A 17517-nucleotide genomic window follows, 5' to 3' on the forward strand; every position below is an offset into this window, starting at 1 on the left:
TGAAGGATAAAAGAGCAAGACCAAGAACATCTTTGCTTAATACCTACGTGTTGCAAGGATGGATGGACAGATGAATGGATAGACAGACCAATGGGGCGGATTCTGATGTGAATGAGACTCACGCTCTAGTGCCAGGTCCCTGGTGTGCTTAACTCTAGAGAGGAGGGTGTGGGCGGCACTGGGGACCCAGGATTCCCAGCCTGCTCTCCCAGAACTCCTGTTGAAGCCGCCGACCTGACCCGAGGGGCCGCTGGGGGGCGACCGAGAGCCCGTTCATTTCCCTTTAAGGCCGAGGCGGAAGACTGACGGAGGAAGGGCCTTTGTGTCGGCGGGATAGAAATAGGCCAGCCCCTTTAAGAGGGCGGAGACTCGGGAGTCGCGGCCACTTCGAAAGTGGCCTCGGGCGCTGGTGCTCGGCTTCCCGGGTTTGTCGGCCCCCGCCAGGGTCGCTGAGTAGCCTTTCTCCGACCTCGCCTCAGAGACCGTGCGGCCCGGACTCCGACGCTCCCACCGCAACCAAGACCGAGGCCCCGGCGACCCCTCGAGTCGGGGGCTTCCCGGCCACCCCCCCTCGCCGGAGCCCGCCGGCCGTCGCCATGGTAATGCCGCGCCCGAGGCCGCAGAACTGCCTTCCGGCTTCCAGCCCTTCTCTCGTGCTAGCTGCAAGGCCGGCTAGGGTTTGGGTCAGAGCTTGGTGGCTTCGGGAGACCTAGGTTCTAGTCAGTGCTTGCCCGGAGACCCTTGGGAAGGTCCTCGCCACACACCTCCCTCCCTCTGGGCCTCAGTTTCTCTCCTGTTGCCTTCCATCTCTTCTTGGAGAACTCCTGGTCATCCTCCCCGGTGGGCTCAAACGTCACGCCTCCGGAGCCCCCACCCCCTCCACCTAACCCGGACACTCTGATCCTTGGACGCTTGGGGGTGGGGGTGCCTAACTGTAGCTCTTGCTCTTTTGGCAACCGGGGTTTAGGCACAGCCCGCTGCTCTTGAGTTTGACGCCAGTCTAAGAGCTGGCCATAGTAGCCCTGCTGCCTAGAAAGAAGGAACCGTGGACTGGGACATCCTACCCTCCTGGGACGCTGGCTTCGGGGCATGGGATTAGATAGAAGGAAACCACTGGTTTGGCTTTCAGAAACAAGGCCACTAGCACTGCTGGGCATGCTTGGATTTATGGTGGCCTCTCTCTTGTTTGACATGGGTTCCCCAGGCCGGGTCTTTGGGATGTTGCAAAATCCTTAGGCCCATGTGCACGGCGCGGAGTCCAAAGAATGACCCAGGTTCCCTCTGGCAGCCTTCCTGTTGCCTCCTCCCCCCTCTCCCAGGGCTAATGCAGCTGGATCTGCGTGGATTATTTTACAAGAAGGGATTCTAAATCATCCAAGCCTTTAAGTAAATCCCATCTCTCCCCTCCTCATCCCTTATTCCTCCCTCAGCACTAGCAAAAAAATAAAAATAAAAAACAGTACACCTGGTGGTCGTGTTAGAATTGGAAAGAAGCGTAGTGAGGACAGAATGTACTTGCAAGCAGAATTTCTCCTCCAACCTCAATTGCTTTGTTTTCCTCTCAGGCATGCAGTTTGCAGAAGCTGTTTACTGTGGAAGAGGAGTTTGAAGATGAGGTAAGGAAGTGTTGGTGATCAGAGATAGCAGAGGAGGTCTTGAGTTGTAAACACCCAGACTCAGAACATTTCGAAGCAGCCTGCCCCAGCCTCCTTTCTTTTGACATGTATAGCTTTTCTGTGTGTGAGAGGCTGAGAAAACATGAGACATGTAAACAGCCTACTTAACCGTTTTAGAAACACAAAGCCAGAGACGTGAGGTGCCTAAATGGTAAGGGCCCTGGTCTGGAAGCGATATTATGTGGATGATGCGATTCACCTTTACGATGACATACTTGAGGTGGGAAAGAAAGTTTATGGAGAGCCAGAGACAACACAGTGACTGGATGACGGGAGGCCTGAGGTCAGTCGCCAAGTGGCTATGTGAGCCAGGGAAAATTACTTCATTCTCTGGCCTTCTGTTTTCTACAGTATGAGAGAGATTCTTTTGCTCCAAAGGCTCTTCCCTTCCCTCTTTCTCAGAAGATGAGGGATTAGACTGGATCGGAAGCCAGCACATTAGAATCACCCCTGCTGAGGCCCTAACACATACCAATTAAACCAGGACTTCTAGGGATGGGCCCAGGCAGGGCTATTTCTAATCTGGGGGTATAGTCAGAGATCACTGAACAAGCTAGCCATCCCCACAGCTCTCTTCCTGCTCAGATCCAATGGATATAGTTTCATCTGGGAGGCCCAAAATTGCTACCTGAAATCCTTTTCAGAAAGAGGTAGGATTGAAGTGAGTAAAACCCAAATAGGTAAATTAACCTGCTTAAGAATACAGCACCAACAATCCGGGTGAGGTCCTCGCCTCCTGATTCCAGTCTACATATATGGAAACTATCAAGCTGCATTTATAGAGTAGAATTGCTTTACTTTATCGGCGACAAGCCATTCCAGCCTATTTTTTGTCTCCCAGCTCTGTGCTTTAAAAATCATGTTTAAGGGGGCGCCTGGGTGGCTCGGTCGGTTAGGCGTCTGACTTCGGCTCAGGTCATGATCTCACGGTCCGTGAGTTCAAGCCCCGTGTCAGGCTCTGTGCTGACAGCTTAGAGCCTGGAGCCTGTTTCAGATTCTGTGTCTCCCTCTCTCTCTGCCCCTCCCCTGTTCATGCTCTGTCTCAAAAATAAACGTTAAAAAAAAAAAAAATTAAAAAGAAAAATAAAAATCATGTTTAGGAATGGGGCACTCAGTCAGTTAAGCATCTGACTCCAGCTCAGGTCATGATCTTACATGGTTCGTGGGTTCAAGCCCCACATCAGGCTCTGTGCTGACAGCTCAGAGCCTGGAGCCTGCTTCAGATTCTGTGTCTCTCTCTCTCTGCCCCTCCCCTGCTCATGCTCTGCCTCTCTCTCTCAAAAATAAACATTAAAAAAAATTTTTTTAATCATGTTTAGTAAATAACATAAAAATCACATTTAGAATTTGTCCAGATGCCCAGTTTGTACCTAGTATGGTGATGAATGCTGCACCGGGGCCCCACAGTCCTTTTCACAGTTCTTTTGAGGCTTTTGGAACCTGAGGTTTGAAAGGGAAAACAGAACTTCCTCAGATCCCTTAAAAATCAGTCTCTGGGGGCGCCTGGGTGGCTCAGTCGGTTAAGCGTCCGACTTCAGCTCAGGTCATGATCTCACGGTCTGTGAGTTCGAGCCCCGCGTCAGGCTCTGTGCTGACAGCTCAGAGCCTGGAGCCTGTTTCAGATTCTGTGTCTCCCTGTCTCTCTGCCCCTCCCCTGTTCATGCTCTGTCTCTCTCTGTCTCAAAAATAAATAAACATTAAAAAAAAAAAAAAAACATTAAAAAAAAAAATCAGTCTCTGGCTTTGCTCATTCACAGAAGCCCTAAGACATAGTGACAGGGGCACATAGGAGTTCTAATCCTGATTCTGTGAAGGTACTTAACTTCTTTGAGTCTCCATTTCTGAATCCATAAAACAGGAATAATAATATCTATTAGGGCCATTGTGAAAATTCATTGCGAGAATTCTGGTAAAATGTTTACATGGTCCCTGGCACCCGGCATGGTTTCAGATTGTTACATGTTTTTGTTATCACTTGGGGACTTTAATTCGGTTTTTAAAAAAATTCAAAATTGCCAGCTTTGTCAAGGAGATGTGTCCTTGTCCTTGTCTTTCAGCTTTGTAGATGTGTATTTACAGGCTGCAAAAGTGGCTAAGTGCCCCACTTGGTTCTTACCAGGTGATGGTAAGACGGCTGGGCCAGCAATGGGATTAAGGATGAAGGTCTCAGGACACCTGGGTGGCTCAGTCAGTTGAGCGACTGACTTCGGTTCAGGTCTCATGACTCACGGTCCATGAGTTCGAGCCCACATCAGGCTCCGTGCTGACAGCTCAGAGCCTGGAGCCTGCTTCTGATTCTGGTTCTGTGTCTCCCTCCCTCTCCACCCCTCTCCCACTCATGCTCTGTCTCTCTCTGCCTCAGAAATAAATAAACATTAAAAAAAGTTTTTTTAAAAAAAGAATGAAGGTCTGTGGGGTGCCTGGCCAGCTCAGTGGGTAGAGCACGTTGACTCTTGATCTTGGGGTCGTGAGTTCAAGTCCTACATTGGGCATAGAGATTACTTTTAAAAAAAAAAAAAAGAAGAGTGAAGGACTCTGACAGTTCAAGTTTCTGTTCCATGGCCAGTCCGTTTCCCCCTTCCCAAGGCAGATGACATCATGTCTAAGAGTGAGCTCTTTTCTTTTTTTTAATGTTTATTTATTTATTTTGAGAGAGAGAGAGACAGAGCCTGAGGGTGGGGTGGGACAGAGGGAGAGACACAGAATCCAAAGTGGGTTCCAGGCTCAGAGCTGTCAGCACAGAGCCCGACGCGGGGCTCAAACTCACAGACGCGAGATCATGACCTCAGCCAGAGTCGGAAACTCAGCCGACTGAGCCACCCAGGCACCCCTATGAGTGAGCTCTTTAGGAGAAAAGGGATCTGTCAACCTCCAGGATCATCAGGATTTTATTGCTGCTGTAATTCTAATATTGTTATTATTGCTAAATCCCATGATAGTCCTGCTAGAGTATGCTACACCCCCGATAATACACAAAGCCAGAAAAAACCTTTCTCTGGCCCAGACACTCCAATGCAGCAGCACGGGTTGGGGGTGGAGGGGACCTTCCTGTCAGTTAAATCAGCAGTTCTAACTCAAAAACACCCTCAGAACAGGTCTGTTGCTCTCGAAGGTGTCAATCTCACCTTGCTTCCCAACTGGAATCCATACTTAATTTAACTTGCCTGAAAAGCTATATTTAACTTCTGCCTATTTTGCTGGATCCAAGGCCTCTGGCTTAGTGAAGGCTGTGTGTGTGTGTGTGTGTGTGTGTGTGTGTGTGTGTGTGTGTGTGTGGTGGAGGAGGGGGGAGGAGTGCGTTGAGAACAGGCAGCATGACCAGCTGGATAGACCCCTGTTGCACAGGCTGGACACCAGAAAGCTTGTTTTCTTGAGATGGGTGTGTGGCCTTGGGTGATTGGATTCCTTTGTGCCCTGGTATGTTTGCTTCTCCTGCCACTCCCCTGACTGCCACCGCTTCCCTGTCCCCCGAGAGAAGCTACCTGAAGACTTAGCCTTAGAATGTTTGTTTCTTGGGGCACCTGGGTGGCTCAGTCGGTTAAGCGGCCGACTTCAGCTCAGGTCATGATTTCTCGGTCTGTGAGTTCGAGCCCCGCGTCGGGCTCTGTGCTGACAGCTCAGAGCCTGGAGCCTGTTTCAGATTCTGTGTCTCCCCCTCTTTGACCCTCCCCCATACATGCTCTGTCTGTCTCAAAATAAATAAACGTTATAAAAAAATTTTTTTTTAAAGAATGTTTCTTTCATTCCTTATTTCCTTTTTTTTTTTTAAAGATTTTATTTTTAACTAATCTCTATACCCAACGTGGGCTCAAACTTACAACCCTGAGATCTAGAGTCCCATGCTCCACCGACTGAGCTAGCCAGGCATCCCACCACCTCCAGGCTTCTACCAGAAACATTCTGGGGCACCTGGCTGGCTCAGTGGGTGGAACATGAGACTTTTTTTTTTTTTTTTTTTAACATTTATTTATTTTTGAAGGAGAGAGAGACAGAGCATGAGCAGGGGAGGGGCAGAGAGAGAGAGGAAGACCTAGAATCTAAAGCAGGCTCCAGGCTCTGAGCTGTCAGCACAGAGCCTGACATGGGGCTCAAACTCACAACCTGTGAGATCATGACCTGGGCTGAAGTCAGATGCTTAACCGACTGAGCCACGAGGCGCCCCTGTGGAGCATGGGACTCGATCTCTAGGTTGTAAATTCGAGCCCCACGTTGGATATAGATACTACTTAGAAATAAAATCTTTAAAAAAAAAAAAAAAAGTCTGGAGGTGGGCTCATAGACAAGGTCAAAGATGGTGAGAGACTCCACCGTTGCCTTTCATGGCTTGGTTTCTCACTTGCATATATCTGTGCTTATATACACGCCACATACATGAAACAGTAAGAGCAAGAGTGTTCCTTTGGGGCACCTGGGTGGCTCAGTCGGTTGAGTGTCCAGCTCATATTTTTGGCTCAGTTTCACAGTTCCTGAGTTCAAGCCCTGTGTTGGGCTCTGTGCTGACAGCACGGAGCCTGCTTGGGATTCTCTGGTCTCCCTCTCTGTCTGCCCCACCCCCCACTTGTATGTGTGGGTGTGCGCGCGCGCTCTCTCTCTCTCTCTCTCTCTCTCTCTCTCTCTCTCTCAAAAATAAATAAATAAACGTTAAAAAAAAGAGAGACAGAGTGTGTTTCTTGATTTCCAGATGCCAAGACCCACTATCTCTGCTTCTTTGTAGGATTTTTTATCTGCTGTGGAGGATGCAGAGAACGAGTTTGCTGGCTCACGGCCTTTGAATGCTGGATGCCTGAGACCTGTCTCTTCTAGGCCACAGGAGACCGTGCCGGCACAGTCTTCTGGGCAGCTGCTGTCATGCCCCACTGCTCCTTCAGAGGCTTTGGGCCCGTCAGCCCTGGGACTCCGCCTACCTACCTCCAGCATGCCCAGGGCCATCAGGGACCCACCTTCCATAGGAACAGCCCCCCTAAGGCCTGTCTCGACTTCTAGCAACTGGACTGGCCATCAGAGACGAGTGACCCTGCCAGAAGTGCTCAAAGAGCCAGCGAGACCCCAGACATCAGCCTCCCGCCCCCTGCTCACCTTTGAGAGCCAACAGCAGGTGATTAGTGGCTTTGAGGGGCCTGAACAAGATGAATTTGATAAGGTCCTGGCAAGCATGGAGCTGGAGGGGCCTGGCGTGGAGCCGGAACTTGGAATCAGCAGTGAGGCCACGGGAATCCCGCCCACCTGGCAGCAGGAGGACTTAGCTTTGGCTAAAAAGGCTCGCGTAGCTGAGCTGAGCAGGTCTTGCCAAAAGGGGCCCACGCCTGCCTCCCACATAACGAGTGTCATGTCAGCCGACAATGAGCCCCCAGCACCTGGGGTCCACTGTAGGACTGCACAGCCCCACCTGAGACCCGGTGCCGTGAGCAACCTTCCTACCCCAACTGCCTCAACAGTTCCTGCTCAGCAACCCCACTCGGAAGCCTGCCCTCAGGGGCCTGTTCTTCGAGCGGCACAGCCTCTCCGAGCTGCTGGCCGGCCTGTTCAGAGCAGCCCGCAAAGTCCTTTCCCTGGTCAGTCATTCCAACGTCCAAATGCCTGCTTACGTGGCAAATCTCACCTTCCTGGACCACGAACTCCCAACTCGATCTGTTCTACTCCCTCGAGGACTATCTCTGCGTTATTTCCTCGGAGCCCCTTACAACCCCGAGCTCCAGCGGCTTCCGTCAAGTGTCCTGCCGGCACCCCAAAGAGCCCCCATTCCTCCCTGGTTCCCCAAGCAGTTCTCCAGCCACCCATAGTCACCAACCACCTGGTGCAGCTGGTCACTGCTGCCAACCGGACACCCCAGCGACCCGCCCGCACCAAAACCCGCCGCTTCCCTGGCCCCGCAGGGATCCTGCCCCACCAGGTGAGTGACGGCTTCTCGTTGGCAGAAGGGGTCCAGGACATTGCGGGGACAAGGGGGAGAATCTGGTCCCAGAATATCTTCACTCCTGGGGGAGGGAGGGAAGGAGAAAGTGCAGAGAGAGGGCTGTTTTGTTTTTTTTTAGTGTTTATTTTATTTGAGAGAGAGGGAGACACAGAATCCGAAGCAGGATCCTGGCTCGGATCTGTCAGCACAGAGCCTGACGCGGGCCTCGAATCCACAAACCGCGAGATTATGACCTGATCCGAAGTCGGGTATTTAACCAACTGAGCCACGCAGGCACCCCAGAGAGGGGGGCTTTCCAAGTGGTAGAAGAAGTCAAAAAAAGTGGGAAGAAAGAAATCAAGTGCTTGAAAAACCACAGGCGAGAGAGGTGCTTTGGCTCTGAGAACCTCACAACCTTTATTCTTCTGTTGAGCACCTCCTGTTTGCTAGCACTAAGGCAAGGCAGATTCATTCACGTCTGTTTCCTAAGGACTTGTATGTGTTGGTCAGTTCGCTTGGAACTGGGAATGCAGAGGTTAAAACAGAAGTAGTTCCAGCGCAGTGGAAGAAGCAGACGCGAACGAGCGATTAGGCATAAAATGCATAGTAACGAGCGATTAGGCATAAAATGCATAGTGTGAGTAGAGGTCATTCCCTAGGTGCAGGGGAGACACTGGACTCCTTATGCTTACCGAGTGGGCTTTGGAGGGAGGGCTAGGACGTTAACAGGTGTGTGTAGGAAGGCTGTGCTCCGGGAGGCATGTCAGCGGTGGCAACACCGGGAAGAACGTGTGCGAAGGCACAGCGGCGTAAGAGCAAGATGCCATCAGAGGCGCAGAGCACAGCTCGCTGTGGCTGGTGTGCGGGGTCGGCGTGGGGAAGCCGGGCTGTGCTGAGAGTTTGAATTTCAGCGGTGGTGGAGGGACAGTATCCGTCAAACCATCTTGGATCAGATCCCAGATAACGGGATTCTGCGGGTCTGGTCTGGTGGTGATTGGTGTGCTCCTTTTCTCACGTTTTAGGGCGGTTCAGATAATTTCTACCTGTTCCTTGCTCTTCGCTGGCACTTTAAGGGAAATCCAAGGAGGCCATCTACCTTCCTCCTGGGCTAGATCTCTGCAGCGAAGGGTTCGGTCCCTGAGAAGGGATGTGGGGAAAGCTGCCCCTTTGCCTAGCCCAGGCCTCTCTATCCGGGTCATTGCCTCCTTCAGGAAGCCCTGGGTTTTGTTCCTGGGCCAGCTCCAGCTCCCTCACATTCCCAAAACAGTCCCCAAAGCATCTTTTTTTGAGCTGCCAACGAGTCTCAGGCTCCTGAGACTTCGTTAGGAGAGACGTAATATGTGTTAATTGTCCCTGATAGTTTCCTGAACTCATTATGTAACCCAGACAAGAAGCTGCAATTTGTAAATAACAGCTGCTGAGCTCGCTCTCGCCTTCTTCTCTCTCCCCTTGCAGCACAGTGGGAAAAATCTGGAGGAGATCATGGTTTCCACACCCCAGACTCCGACTCATGGTGCCCTGGCTAAATTCCGGGCCGAGGTAACTGGTTCCCTGCGGATGTTCACTTCCTGGGCATCACTTAAGAGTGAGGGACATCCCTGCACGTTTTAGGAGTTGAGAAGCAGAGTCTATGCTGCCAGGCCTCCCCGCGGTGACGCACCAAAGGGCACGTGGCAAAGGCCCTTTGGGGAAGTGGCGATTCTCCTGGCACAAAGTGAAGCCCGTCCTGATGCTGACCGAGGCCAGGGGTCCGGTCTTCCCTACTCCTCTAAGAAAGAAAGGCCCCTTGGGGCGCCTGGGTGGCGCAGTCGGTTAAGCGTCCGACTTCAGCCAGGTCACGATCTCATTGTCCGTGAGTTTGAGCCCCGCGTCGGGCTCTGGGCTGATGGCTCGGAGCCTGGAGCCTGTTTCCGATTCTGTGTCTCCCTCTCTCTCTGCCCCTCCCCCGTTCATGCTCTGTCTCTCTCTGTCCCAAAAAATAAATTAAAAAAATAAAATAAAATAAAATAAAAAGTTGAAAAAAAAGAAAGAAAGGCCCAGCTAACTCCCGTCTTTCCTCAGGGGAGGGGAGCGTAATAGGTATTAGGATATTGTATCTCAGGAACCCCTCCTCTCAGGTTTCTGAGAATTGAGTGGGGAACGATCTGCCTTCATCTTGCCTCCAGTAGATTCCTTTTTGGTGGGGGAGACCCATCTTTCCTCCTCACTGGGATTCTCGTTGACCTACTCTGCCCTCACACCCACTTTTGCTTTTAATTCTCTAGCAGTTTTTCTCTTTGCTGTAGTTCCACAGATCTATCAGTCCGCTTCAGGTCCAAAGCAGCAAATACTCCTCTGGGTTCAAAGCATTTTTTTTTTCTTTTTAACGTTTATTTTTCAGAGAGGACACAGAGTGCGGGCAGGGGAGGGTAAAGAGAGAGGGAGACACAGAATCTGAAGCAGGCTCCAGGCTCCGAGCTGTCGGCGCAGAGCCCAACCCGGGGCTCGAACCCATGAACCACGAGATCATGACCTGAGCCGAAGCCAGACGCTTAACCGACTGAGCCACCCAGGCGTTTTTTTAATATGAGCATTTTTTAATATAAGAAGGTTAATAGTTAAGCCAGAGGCATCCCAAATAAAATATGACTGTTTCGAAATGACTTAAGGCACTGTGAAAGCCTATCAATGTAAGTGGGGGCTCCCTGGCCCTAAGACTTTTCAAGGCTGTTACACAAGAGACAAGCATGGATAGACCATCATTTGCTTCAGGACAACTAAAGTCAGGAACTGATTTAAAATTTAAAAAAAATTTTTGAGAGAGAGGGTGCAAGTGAGTGAGGGACAAAGAGAGAGAGAGAGAGGATCCCAGGAGGGGCAGAGGGAGAGAGAGAAAGAGGGGTGAGAGAGAGAGTGGGGCTCACCCGAAGCGGGGCTTGTGCTCACCCAATGTGGGACTCGAACTCATGAACCGTGAGATCACGAGCTGAGTCGAAGTCAGATGCTTAACGACTGAGCCACCCAGGTGCCCTAAGATGAAATAAAATAAACAAGGAGCTCCTTTGCTATTGCTGTTAAATGAAAGATGTGCTGTGCAACCAGATCTCACGTACCATTCTGAGACCTAGGGGATAAACAAAAGCAGAGACTGTGGCTACCGTGTTGCAGGGAATGTGCCCTTCCCTCCCACCCCTCCATCCTGTCTCGGTCAAGGTCTGTAGCAAGGTGGGTCCATTAACACAGGCTCCCCCTCTGCTCTGTGGTGCCAGATTGTTACTAGTTCCCAGGCGTCGGTGGAGGAGGATTTTGGGCGAGGGCCCTGGCTGGCCATGAAATCTGCTCTGGGCCTGGAGGAGAGAGACCCCACCTGCTTTCTCTGTACCTATAGCATCGTCATGGTGCTGCGGAAGGTAAGGGTCCTGGGTGCTGAGATGTGCAAGAAAGACCGTTTTTACCCTTCCTACCAACCTGCTGTCCTACTCCACCTTAGGAAAGGGGCTGCCCGTTTGCTCCCTCTTACCCCAGGCCTGTCTCTGAGCAGCAGCACGGGGTCCCTTTTGGTTGTATCATCTTCCGCTCACCTAGCATTTCACTAGCATCGACAGTATCAGGCACAGGTGGAAGCAGAAAGTGGGTTATGGCTATGTCTCTGCACATCCAGGCCCTGGATGAGGCGGGGGTAAGCACACGGTTACCCTTCGAGCTCCCTAGAGGTCAAGGGTCATATGCAGACACATTCTCGTGGCCTGCTGTGATGTAGCTCTCTATAAATACATATATGCTGGAGAAAGGAAGCAGGGGGCAGAAAGGACCTGCCAGCTTCGGGTCTGCTAGAGAGAGACAGGATGGGTCCTTCAGACGGCCCTTTTGCCCCCCCACAAAAAGAGCATCACCGCACCTGTACTCTCCTCCCCTCCTCCTCCCCTCCGGTTGCCCTGGTGCACTTGGGAACCTTACAGGTGGGATGTGGCTTGCTCAGCAAATGCCTCTCCTTGTAACCAGGCAGCCCTGAGGCAGCTTCCCAGGAACAAGGTCCCCAACATGGCAGTGATGATCAAGTCCCTGAGTCGGAGCACGATGGACGCCAGTGTGGTTTTCAAGGACCCCACGGGTGAGAAGTTAGGTCCTGGGGGTGTCTGATGAGTGGCCTTCGTGGAGTTCAGGAGATGAGGAGGAGTCACCCTCTTCATTTGCAGATGGGAAAATTGAGGCAGTGAGCAGCCCACTTCCCAGCCAGGGCCCAAACCAGTCACTGCGCTGTCCTTGACCCAGACTGATGGGCCGCGCGGTATTTTCAGGAGAGATGCAGGGCACGGTGCACAGGTTGCTGCTCGAGGCCCGGCAGAGTGAGCTGAAGCCTGGCTCAGTGCTGCTGCTGAAGCAGGTATGGGGGGCTCCAAATGGGGACCTCCTCTCCAACCCTCCCAACCCTGGAAAAGGCCCCTGAGTTGTCCGTCTGGCTCCCTTCCCTCCCCAGTCCCCAGGCCAGGAATGGTTGGGCTGGTGCTAGACCCCGCCTCCTATTCTGTGGGGCGAATGGGGATGGGGTGGGGGGTTGTGTTGTGTGGGGAGGAGGGTGTGGTATGTGCTTCTACAGGGCGGGGGCAGGAGCGGTTTGGGTGAGCCTGGTGCAGAAGCCAGAGAGGGAGAGGCAGGTGGGGACCAGGTGGCATGGGACAGCATCTTAGCGCCCCGTCAGGGCACTGACCTTCCCCTTCCTCGACCCCAGGTTGGAGTGTTTTCTCCTTCGCTCCGAAATCACTACCTCAACGTGACGCCCAACAACCTGGTCCATATTTACGGTCCAGATTCTGGGGATGGGAACTTCCTCAAGCCATCTCTGCCCTTCCCCAAGGTAAGAGGAGCGGGATGGAACGGGGCCCGGGAGATCCGCTTTCTGCCTGTATATTCTGGTGTCTTCCCCTCCTTCACCCTGGGGAGCAGAGGTGTGAAGGGGGCAGTTGCCCTGAGGTGAAGAGATGCCTCTGGGGACAGGGTCATCTCCTTCTGTTCCTGGTCCAGCCGCCTGCCAGATGGCACAGTAACAGGACCTAGAGCAGCTGGCTTCTTGGGGATCGTGATCTGATGGCAGGCTTGAGCACTGGAGAGGATAGGAGTCACTTGAGAACTAAGCAAGTTGTGCGTCCCCCAGAGGGTGTGGCCCTCAGTAAGTGACGGAGGCTCAGATCTGCTGCAGGTGGCAGAGAACAGTGAGCTACATACAGACTGTCGGGTGAGCCGGCACTTAGTCTGCATCTTCCCTCCTGGCCCCCACCTACGCTAGGTGAGGCGGCACCCACACAGAAGCCAGGTGGGGACACCCCCCTTGGGAACTAAAGGAGCCCGGGGTTCCAGGCAGCTCCACTCCAGGCTAAGAGTGCAGAGCCTGGCCTTGACTTGGCACACAGTGTCCCCTCTGTGGCCACTTCCACGCTTCCCGGGATCCTGGGTTGTTATCATGGCCCAGCCTGGAGGTCAGGAGACCTGGGTCATGTCCCCACTCTGCTGGTAATTTGTAACGTGACCTTGGGCAAGTCCCGTCCCTGCCCCTGCTGTTGCTTCATCTCTGAAATGAACGGGTTAGACCTGATGACTTCTGTTCACGCTCCACCCTTGGCTCTAATGGCCTACTTCCATTTCTCTTATCTTTCCCCTTAACCTTCCACATTTTCTCAAAATCACCCTGCTTCCAAAAGATCATCTTTCTTTTTCTTTTAAGTTTCAAGATATCCATACCCCTTGACAAAAATCAAAATGGTACAGAGAATAAAGCAAAGCTTGTAACTTACTCTTCTCTGCTGCCATCCCCTAGGGCTAACCATAGTTAACAGTTTAATTACTAATTTTCACTACCTGCTCATATATCAGCTAGTGTGGGGATTATTAAAAGCTTTTTAATCCCAGGCTAACTCCTCAGCATATTTTTGAATGGCTTCTTCACTCTCTGCTCCAACTATATATAGATTTCCTAAAGCACCAGATGCCAACAAAATTAGGAAAGAAGAGTGCCCAAAAATCGTTTTGTTTTTTTAATTACCTGCTGTTTTGGGTGTTGGGTATTTTTATCTCCCTCCCCTGGGTGACTGGCCCCTGCCACACTCCTCTGTATTGTCTTTCCTGAACCCCCACCTATTCCATTGAGGTCGTCTGGGTGGATGTGGAATTGTCCAGAGGGGTATCCAGGACACAGGCTTTGGTAACCAGGCCGTCTGTTCCCAGGACCCAGGGAGCTTCCCTGGCAGCCTCCACCATGAGACTGCGAAGTCTGGAAGAGGCCTCAGAACAGCGCACGATGCAGAAGCAGGGGCATCCCCTGAGGAAGAACTCCCAGAAGCAGGTAAGGCAGTCAGCTCCCCAGGAGCAAAAGAGGTTCTCCTTCTATTTCCTCTTGAATAGCACAGCCAGAAGAACCTGGCTGCATCTTTCTCCTCCTCCTGTGAATCTTTGGGTCTTACACAACCTTACAGAAATCGGATGTGGTGTCTTTTCTGGCCAGGCTGCAAGGCCCCGAACTAACTACCGGTGTGATAGGGGCCACATGAAGCAGATACAGCGTGAGCCACAGGTCTCCCCCATTTCCAGGCCGTGTGCTTTTAGCCACAAGGAGGAGATGAACCGGCACCGTCCTTCTGCCACAGCTTGAGTCTTCTGTGGGCTGATGGCCAGACCCCAGAGGCAGATTTCCGTATCCTGACCAAGCTCAGAGGCCCTGCAGGCGGTGCTGAGGACTCACACGTCCGTGTGGGACCAGGACCCAGACCCGAGAGGCCCAAATACTGGGTTAGGGTACAGCCAGCTTGTTCCTCGGGGGGCAGCATCCCCCAGATGAAGCTAGCACAATCCAAGTCTGCGCCTTAGCTTTTCGATTCCATAAATTCAACCCTGTCTGGCCTCACAGTTCATTGAGATTATGGGTAAGTGTCTCGCGTTAGGGGCGCCTGACTAGCTCAGTCGGAACAGTGTACGATTCTTGATCTCAGGGTTGTGAGTTCAAGCCCCACACCGGGTGTAGAGGTTACTTAAATAAATAAATAAATCTTTAAGTGTCTCACATGAACCAATTTCGCATTAGACCAACAGATAAACCACAGAGCCCATTTACTTATAGCCTATGAGAAAGTACTCCTTATGCTGGAATCTTCTCTGCAATGTCCTTGTAAGTAAGCTTGCTGACAAGCCAAACCATCCTCAGAAGGTCACCGGTGGTCAGGGAGTGAGACTGAGGAGACTTGCCTGTACGATATTGTGGCTGGTGTCACGTCTCCACTGTAGGGACAGACATGCCGAGCGGACAACTACTCGTGGTGGCTGGATAGGGCCTGGAGACGCCAATACTCGTTCTTACTCTGATTCCCAGTTTCCTAGGCCCTCACTGATTGCTCATTCCCCTTCATTAAATATAGAGTTTCCCCGAACCGTCCTAATGTAGCTAGTGAGGGGCACCTTTTTTTGTTGCAAATTTCAGTCCCACTTCCCCGAGTACAGGGCTGGTCACCTTAATCAAATTCTGAATGCCCCCAAACAGGCTTCTATCCTTCCAGCAGCCATGTTTATCACGTGGCCAGACCAGACTCACCTCTGCAGGGGTAGTTTCCAGCCCGACTTACTCCGAGGGCGGCCTGATCCCGTCCGTGGCGCGGGAGTTTTCTAGCTGGAAGCCGTGGCTCTGGCATGGGATGGAGCTTGAGTAGGCTCACCACGGGCAGGCCGTTTGACCTCTTTGAACTCGGTTCTCTCAAATAAAGTGGGGATTCTAACAGGAAGCACCATGAACTGCCCCATGAAGTATACTGTGAGGACTGGAAGGAAGGGGTGAGTACGGCGGGTGCGGCCCCGCACCCGGTACAGCACACGCTCGGTATGTGTTAGCTGCTGTGTCAGCAGTAACAGTACCAAGCTCCATTTCCAAGTTCTCAGACACAAGCACCCGTCTGAGAACTACAGTCAGGGCTAGTTACTTTCATTCCAAACGCCCCTGAATGCCCTTTGGGGAAGGGGATGATGTTGTCTCACGCTCTTGAGGTGAGAAACCAGATTAGGGAATGCCGTGATTCTGAACACCTCAAATGGCTTTCCCCGCCTTTTTTCTCCCTCTGGCCAATGAGAGGGTAGCACTAGAGAACGTCTGTCTGCTCAAGCACTCTGGATGGAAAGAGAGGAACCACTGAGGCCCAGGCAAAGCGTCTTTCTTGACAGAACGGCCCAGGCATTTTGTCCGTACCCCTTGTGTGTGTGTGTGTGTGTGTGTGTGTGTGTGTGTGTGTGTGTGTGGGAAGCAGAGGGAAGGTGGGAGTCAGGCCGGCCTTGGGCCCATTAGTGTGGTCACCACTGCCCAACTGTGTGGCCTGGTCCAGGCCTCCCTGAAGGGCAGGAGCTTTGGACCTGAGTCACGTGGAACCCTAACGCTGACACTAAGTCTGCCTACCCTCTCCATCTCCCCTGCAGATGACCTAGATGGACTCCTGAGTGAGCTCCCTGAGGACTTTTTCTGTGGGACCGGCAGTTGGGACTGCCCCGAGGCAAGGCACCCACCGTGAGCAGGCAGCCTCTCAGCACCCGAGCGAGGCCCCGGTTGTGTCTGATCGGGTCCCCGGGAGAGAGGAGGCCTGGCACGACTGGGGAATAAACACAGCTGAGGACTTTTATGGCCGCCCCCACCCTGGATGCTTTCCCTGGGAACGCCCTTGTCCCTCGGACTCTCCGCTGCTGTCACTCATACCGGAACTCAGCCCAGGGGTGGCTCTTCTGCTCCTCTGTCCTCCAAGCCCTTGGGTGCATCCGTTCCTTCTGCCATCAGGGAAGGTGTGGCACTCTCCTGCCTCACCTTGACTTTGGGGGCCCCTGAGCTCCTTACTCCCTATCCCCTGAACACCTGAGGAGCCACACCACAGCAGTGGCGGCCGTCCCTCCGGTCGGGGAAGGAACACACTCAGACTTCCCTCTGCTTTGTCTCTTGAGGCCTGTGGCTGCCCAGCTCACCCGTGCCCAAGGTTCCCAGGTGTGGGGGGCAGGGGTGTGGCTGTGGTGTCTTGTTCTGAAATAAAGCAGCTGCCTGTTCCGCCCGCCTCCCTCTCCCCTCCACCCTCGCTGCTCCTGGTCCTGTCTGTCCTGCCAGCGGGGCTTTGGCCAGGGCGGAGCCAGGCCGCTCATTTTCCTTCTCTCTCTGTCTCTCTCTGTCTCTTTCTTCATAAACTTTTCTTCTGGACAGTTTGAGATTTACAGAATTATCGCAAAGATAATACAGGGAGTTCCTGTGTATCCCACACCCAGTTTCCCTGTCGGCATCTTACGTTAGCATGGACACTTCTTACAACCAAAGAACCGGTATCCGTACATTATGATTATTAACTGGACTTCGTGCTTGCTTCAGATTTACAGTTTCCCTGCTGTCCTTTTTCTGGTCCAGGACCCCACATTCCATTCAGTTGTCCTGTCTCCTCAGGCTCCTCCTGGCTCTGGCAGACTCTCCTTGTTTTTTATGAGTTTGACAGCTTGGAAGAGTATGGGTCCAGCATATTCCAGGAGGCCCCCTATTGGAATTTGTCTCATTAAAAAAAAAAAAAAAAAAAAAAAAAAAAAAAAAAAAAGATGAGACTAGGGCTACGTGTCTTGTGGAGGAAGACCACAGAAGTAAGACCACACATCAAGGGTTGATGTTGACCTTGACCACCTGGCTGAAGGAGGCGTTTGTCAGGGTTCTCCATTGTAAATTTTCTTCTCTCTTTTCATACTGTCCTCTTTGGCAGAAAGTCACTAGGTGTTGCCCATGCTGAGGAATGAGGAGTCCTGTTCTACCCTCTCCAAGGGCAGAATGTCTGTATAGATTTTTGGGGATTCTCCCTCATTTCTTATTCAGTCCTACATTTATATCAGTGTGGGCTCATGGGTATTTGTTTTATGTGTCGGGTCATAACCCAACGCTACTTTATCGTGTTTTCCAACAGTTCCTTGTCCTGTAGCTTTGCTGTG

General features: G+C 52.2%; 1 protein-coding gene across 1 annotated transcript; it reads left to right on the forward strand.

Moving 5' to 3' along the window:
* Positions 1–374: 374 nt before the first annotated feature.
* On the forward strand, positions 375–16708 carry HROB (homologous recombination factor with OB-fold). The gene is made up of 10 exons (XM_007093798.3): positions 375–599; positions 1566–1616; positions 6391–7566; positions 9025–9108; positions 10818–10958; positions 11551–11659; positions 11847–11932; positions 12278–12403; positions 13768–13885; positions 15994–16708. The coding sequence occupies exons 1-10, from the start codon at positions 597–599 to the stop codon at positions 16083–16085; spliced, it is 1986 nt and encodes a 661-aa protein (XP_007093860.1). The 5' UTR covers positions 375–596; the 3' UTR covers positions 16086–16708.
* The last annotated feature ends 809 nt before the right edge of the window (positions 16709–17517 follow it).

Source organism: Panthera tigris, chromosome E1, assembly GCF_018350195.1.
Source record: "Panthera tigris isolate Pti1 chromosome E1, P.tigris_Pti1_mat1.1, whole genome shotgun sequence".
Lineage (NCBI taxonomy): Eukaryota > Metazoa > Chordata > Mammalia > Carnivora > Felidae > Panthera > Panthera tigris.

Excerpts from the sequence above, each read along its gene's own strand:
- HROB (XM_007093798.3), top strand. Across the intron at positions 1,617-6,390 it reads AAGAGGAGTTTGAAGATGAG|GATTTTTTATCTGCTGTGGA; the intron begins GTAAGGAAGTGT and ends GCTTCTTTGTAG. Across the intron at positions 12,404-13,767 it reads CATCTCTGCCCTTCCCCAAG|GACCCAGGGAGCTTCCCTGG; the intron begins GTAAGAGGAGCG and ends GTCTGTTCCCAG.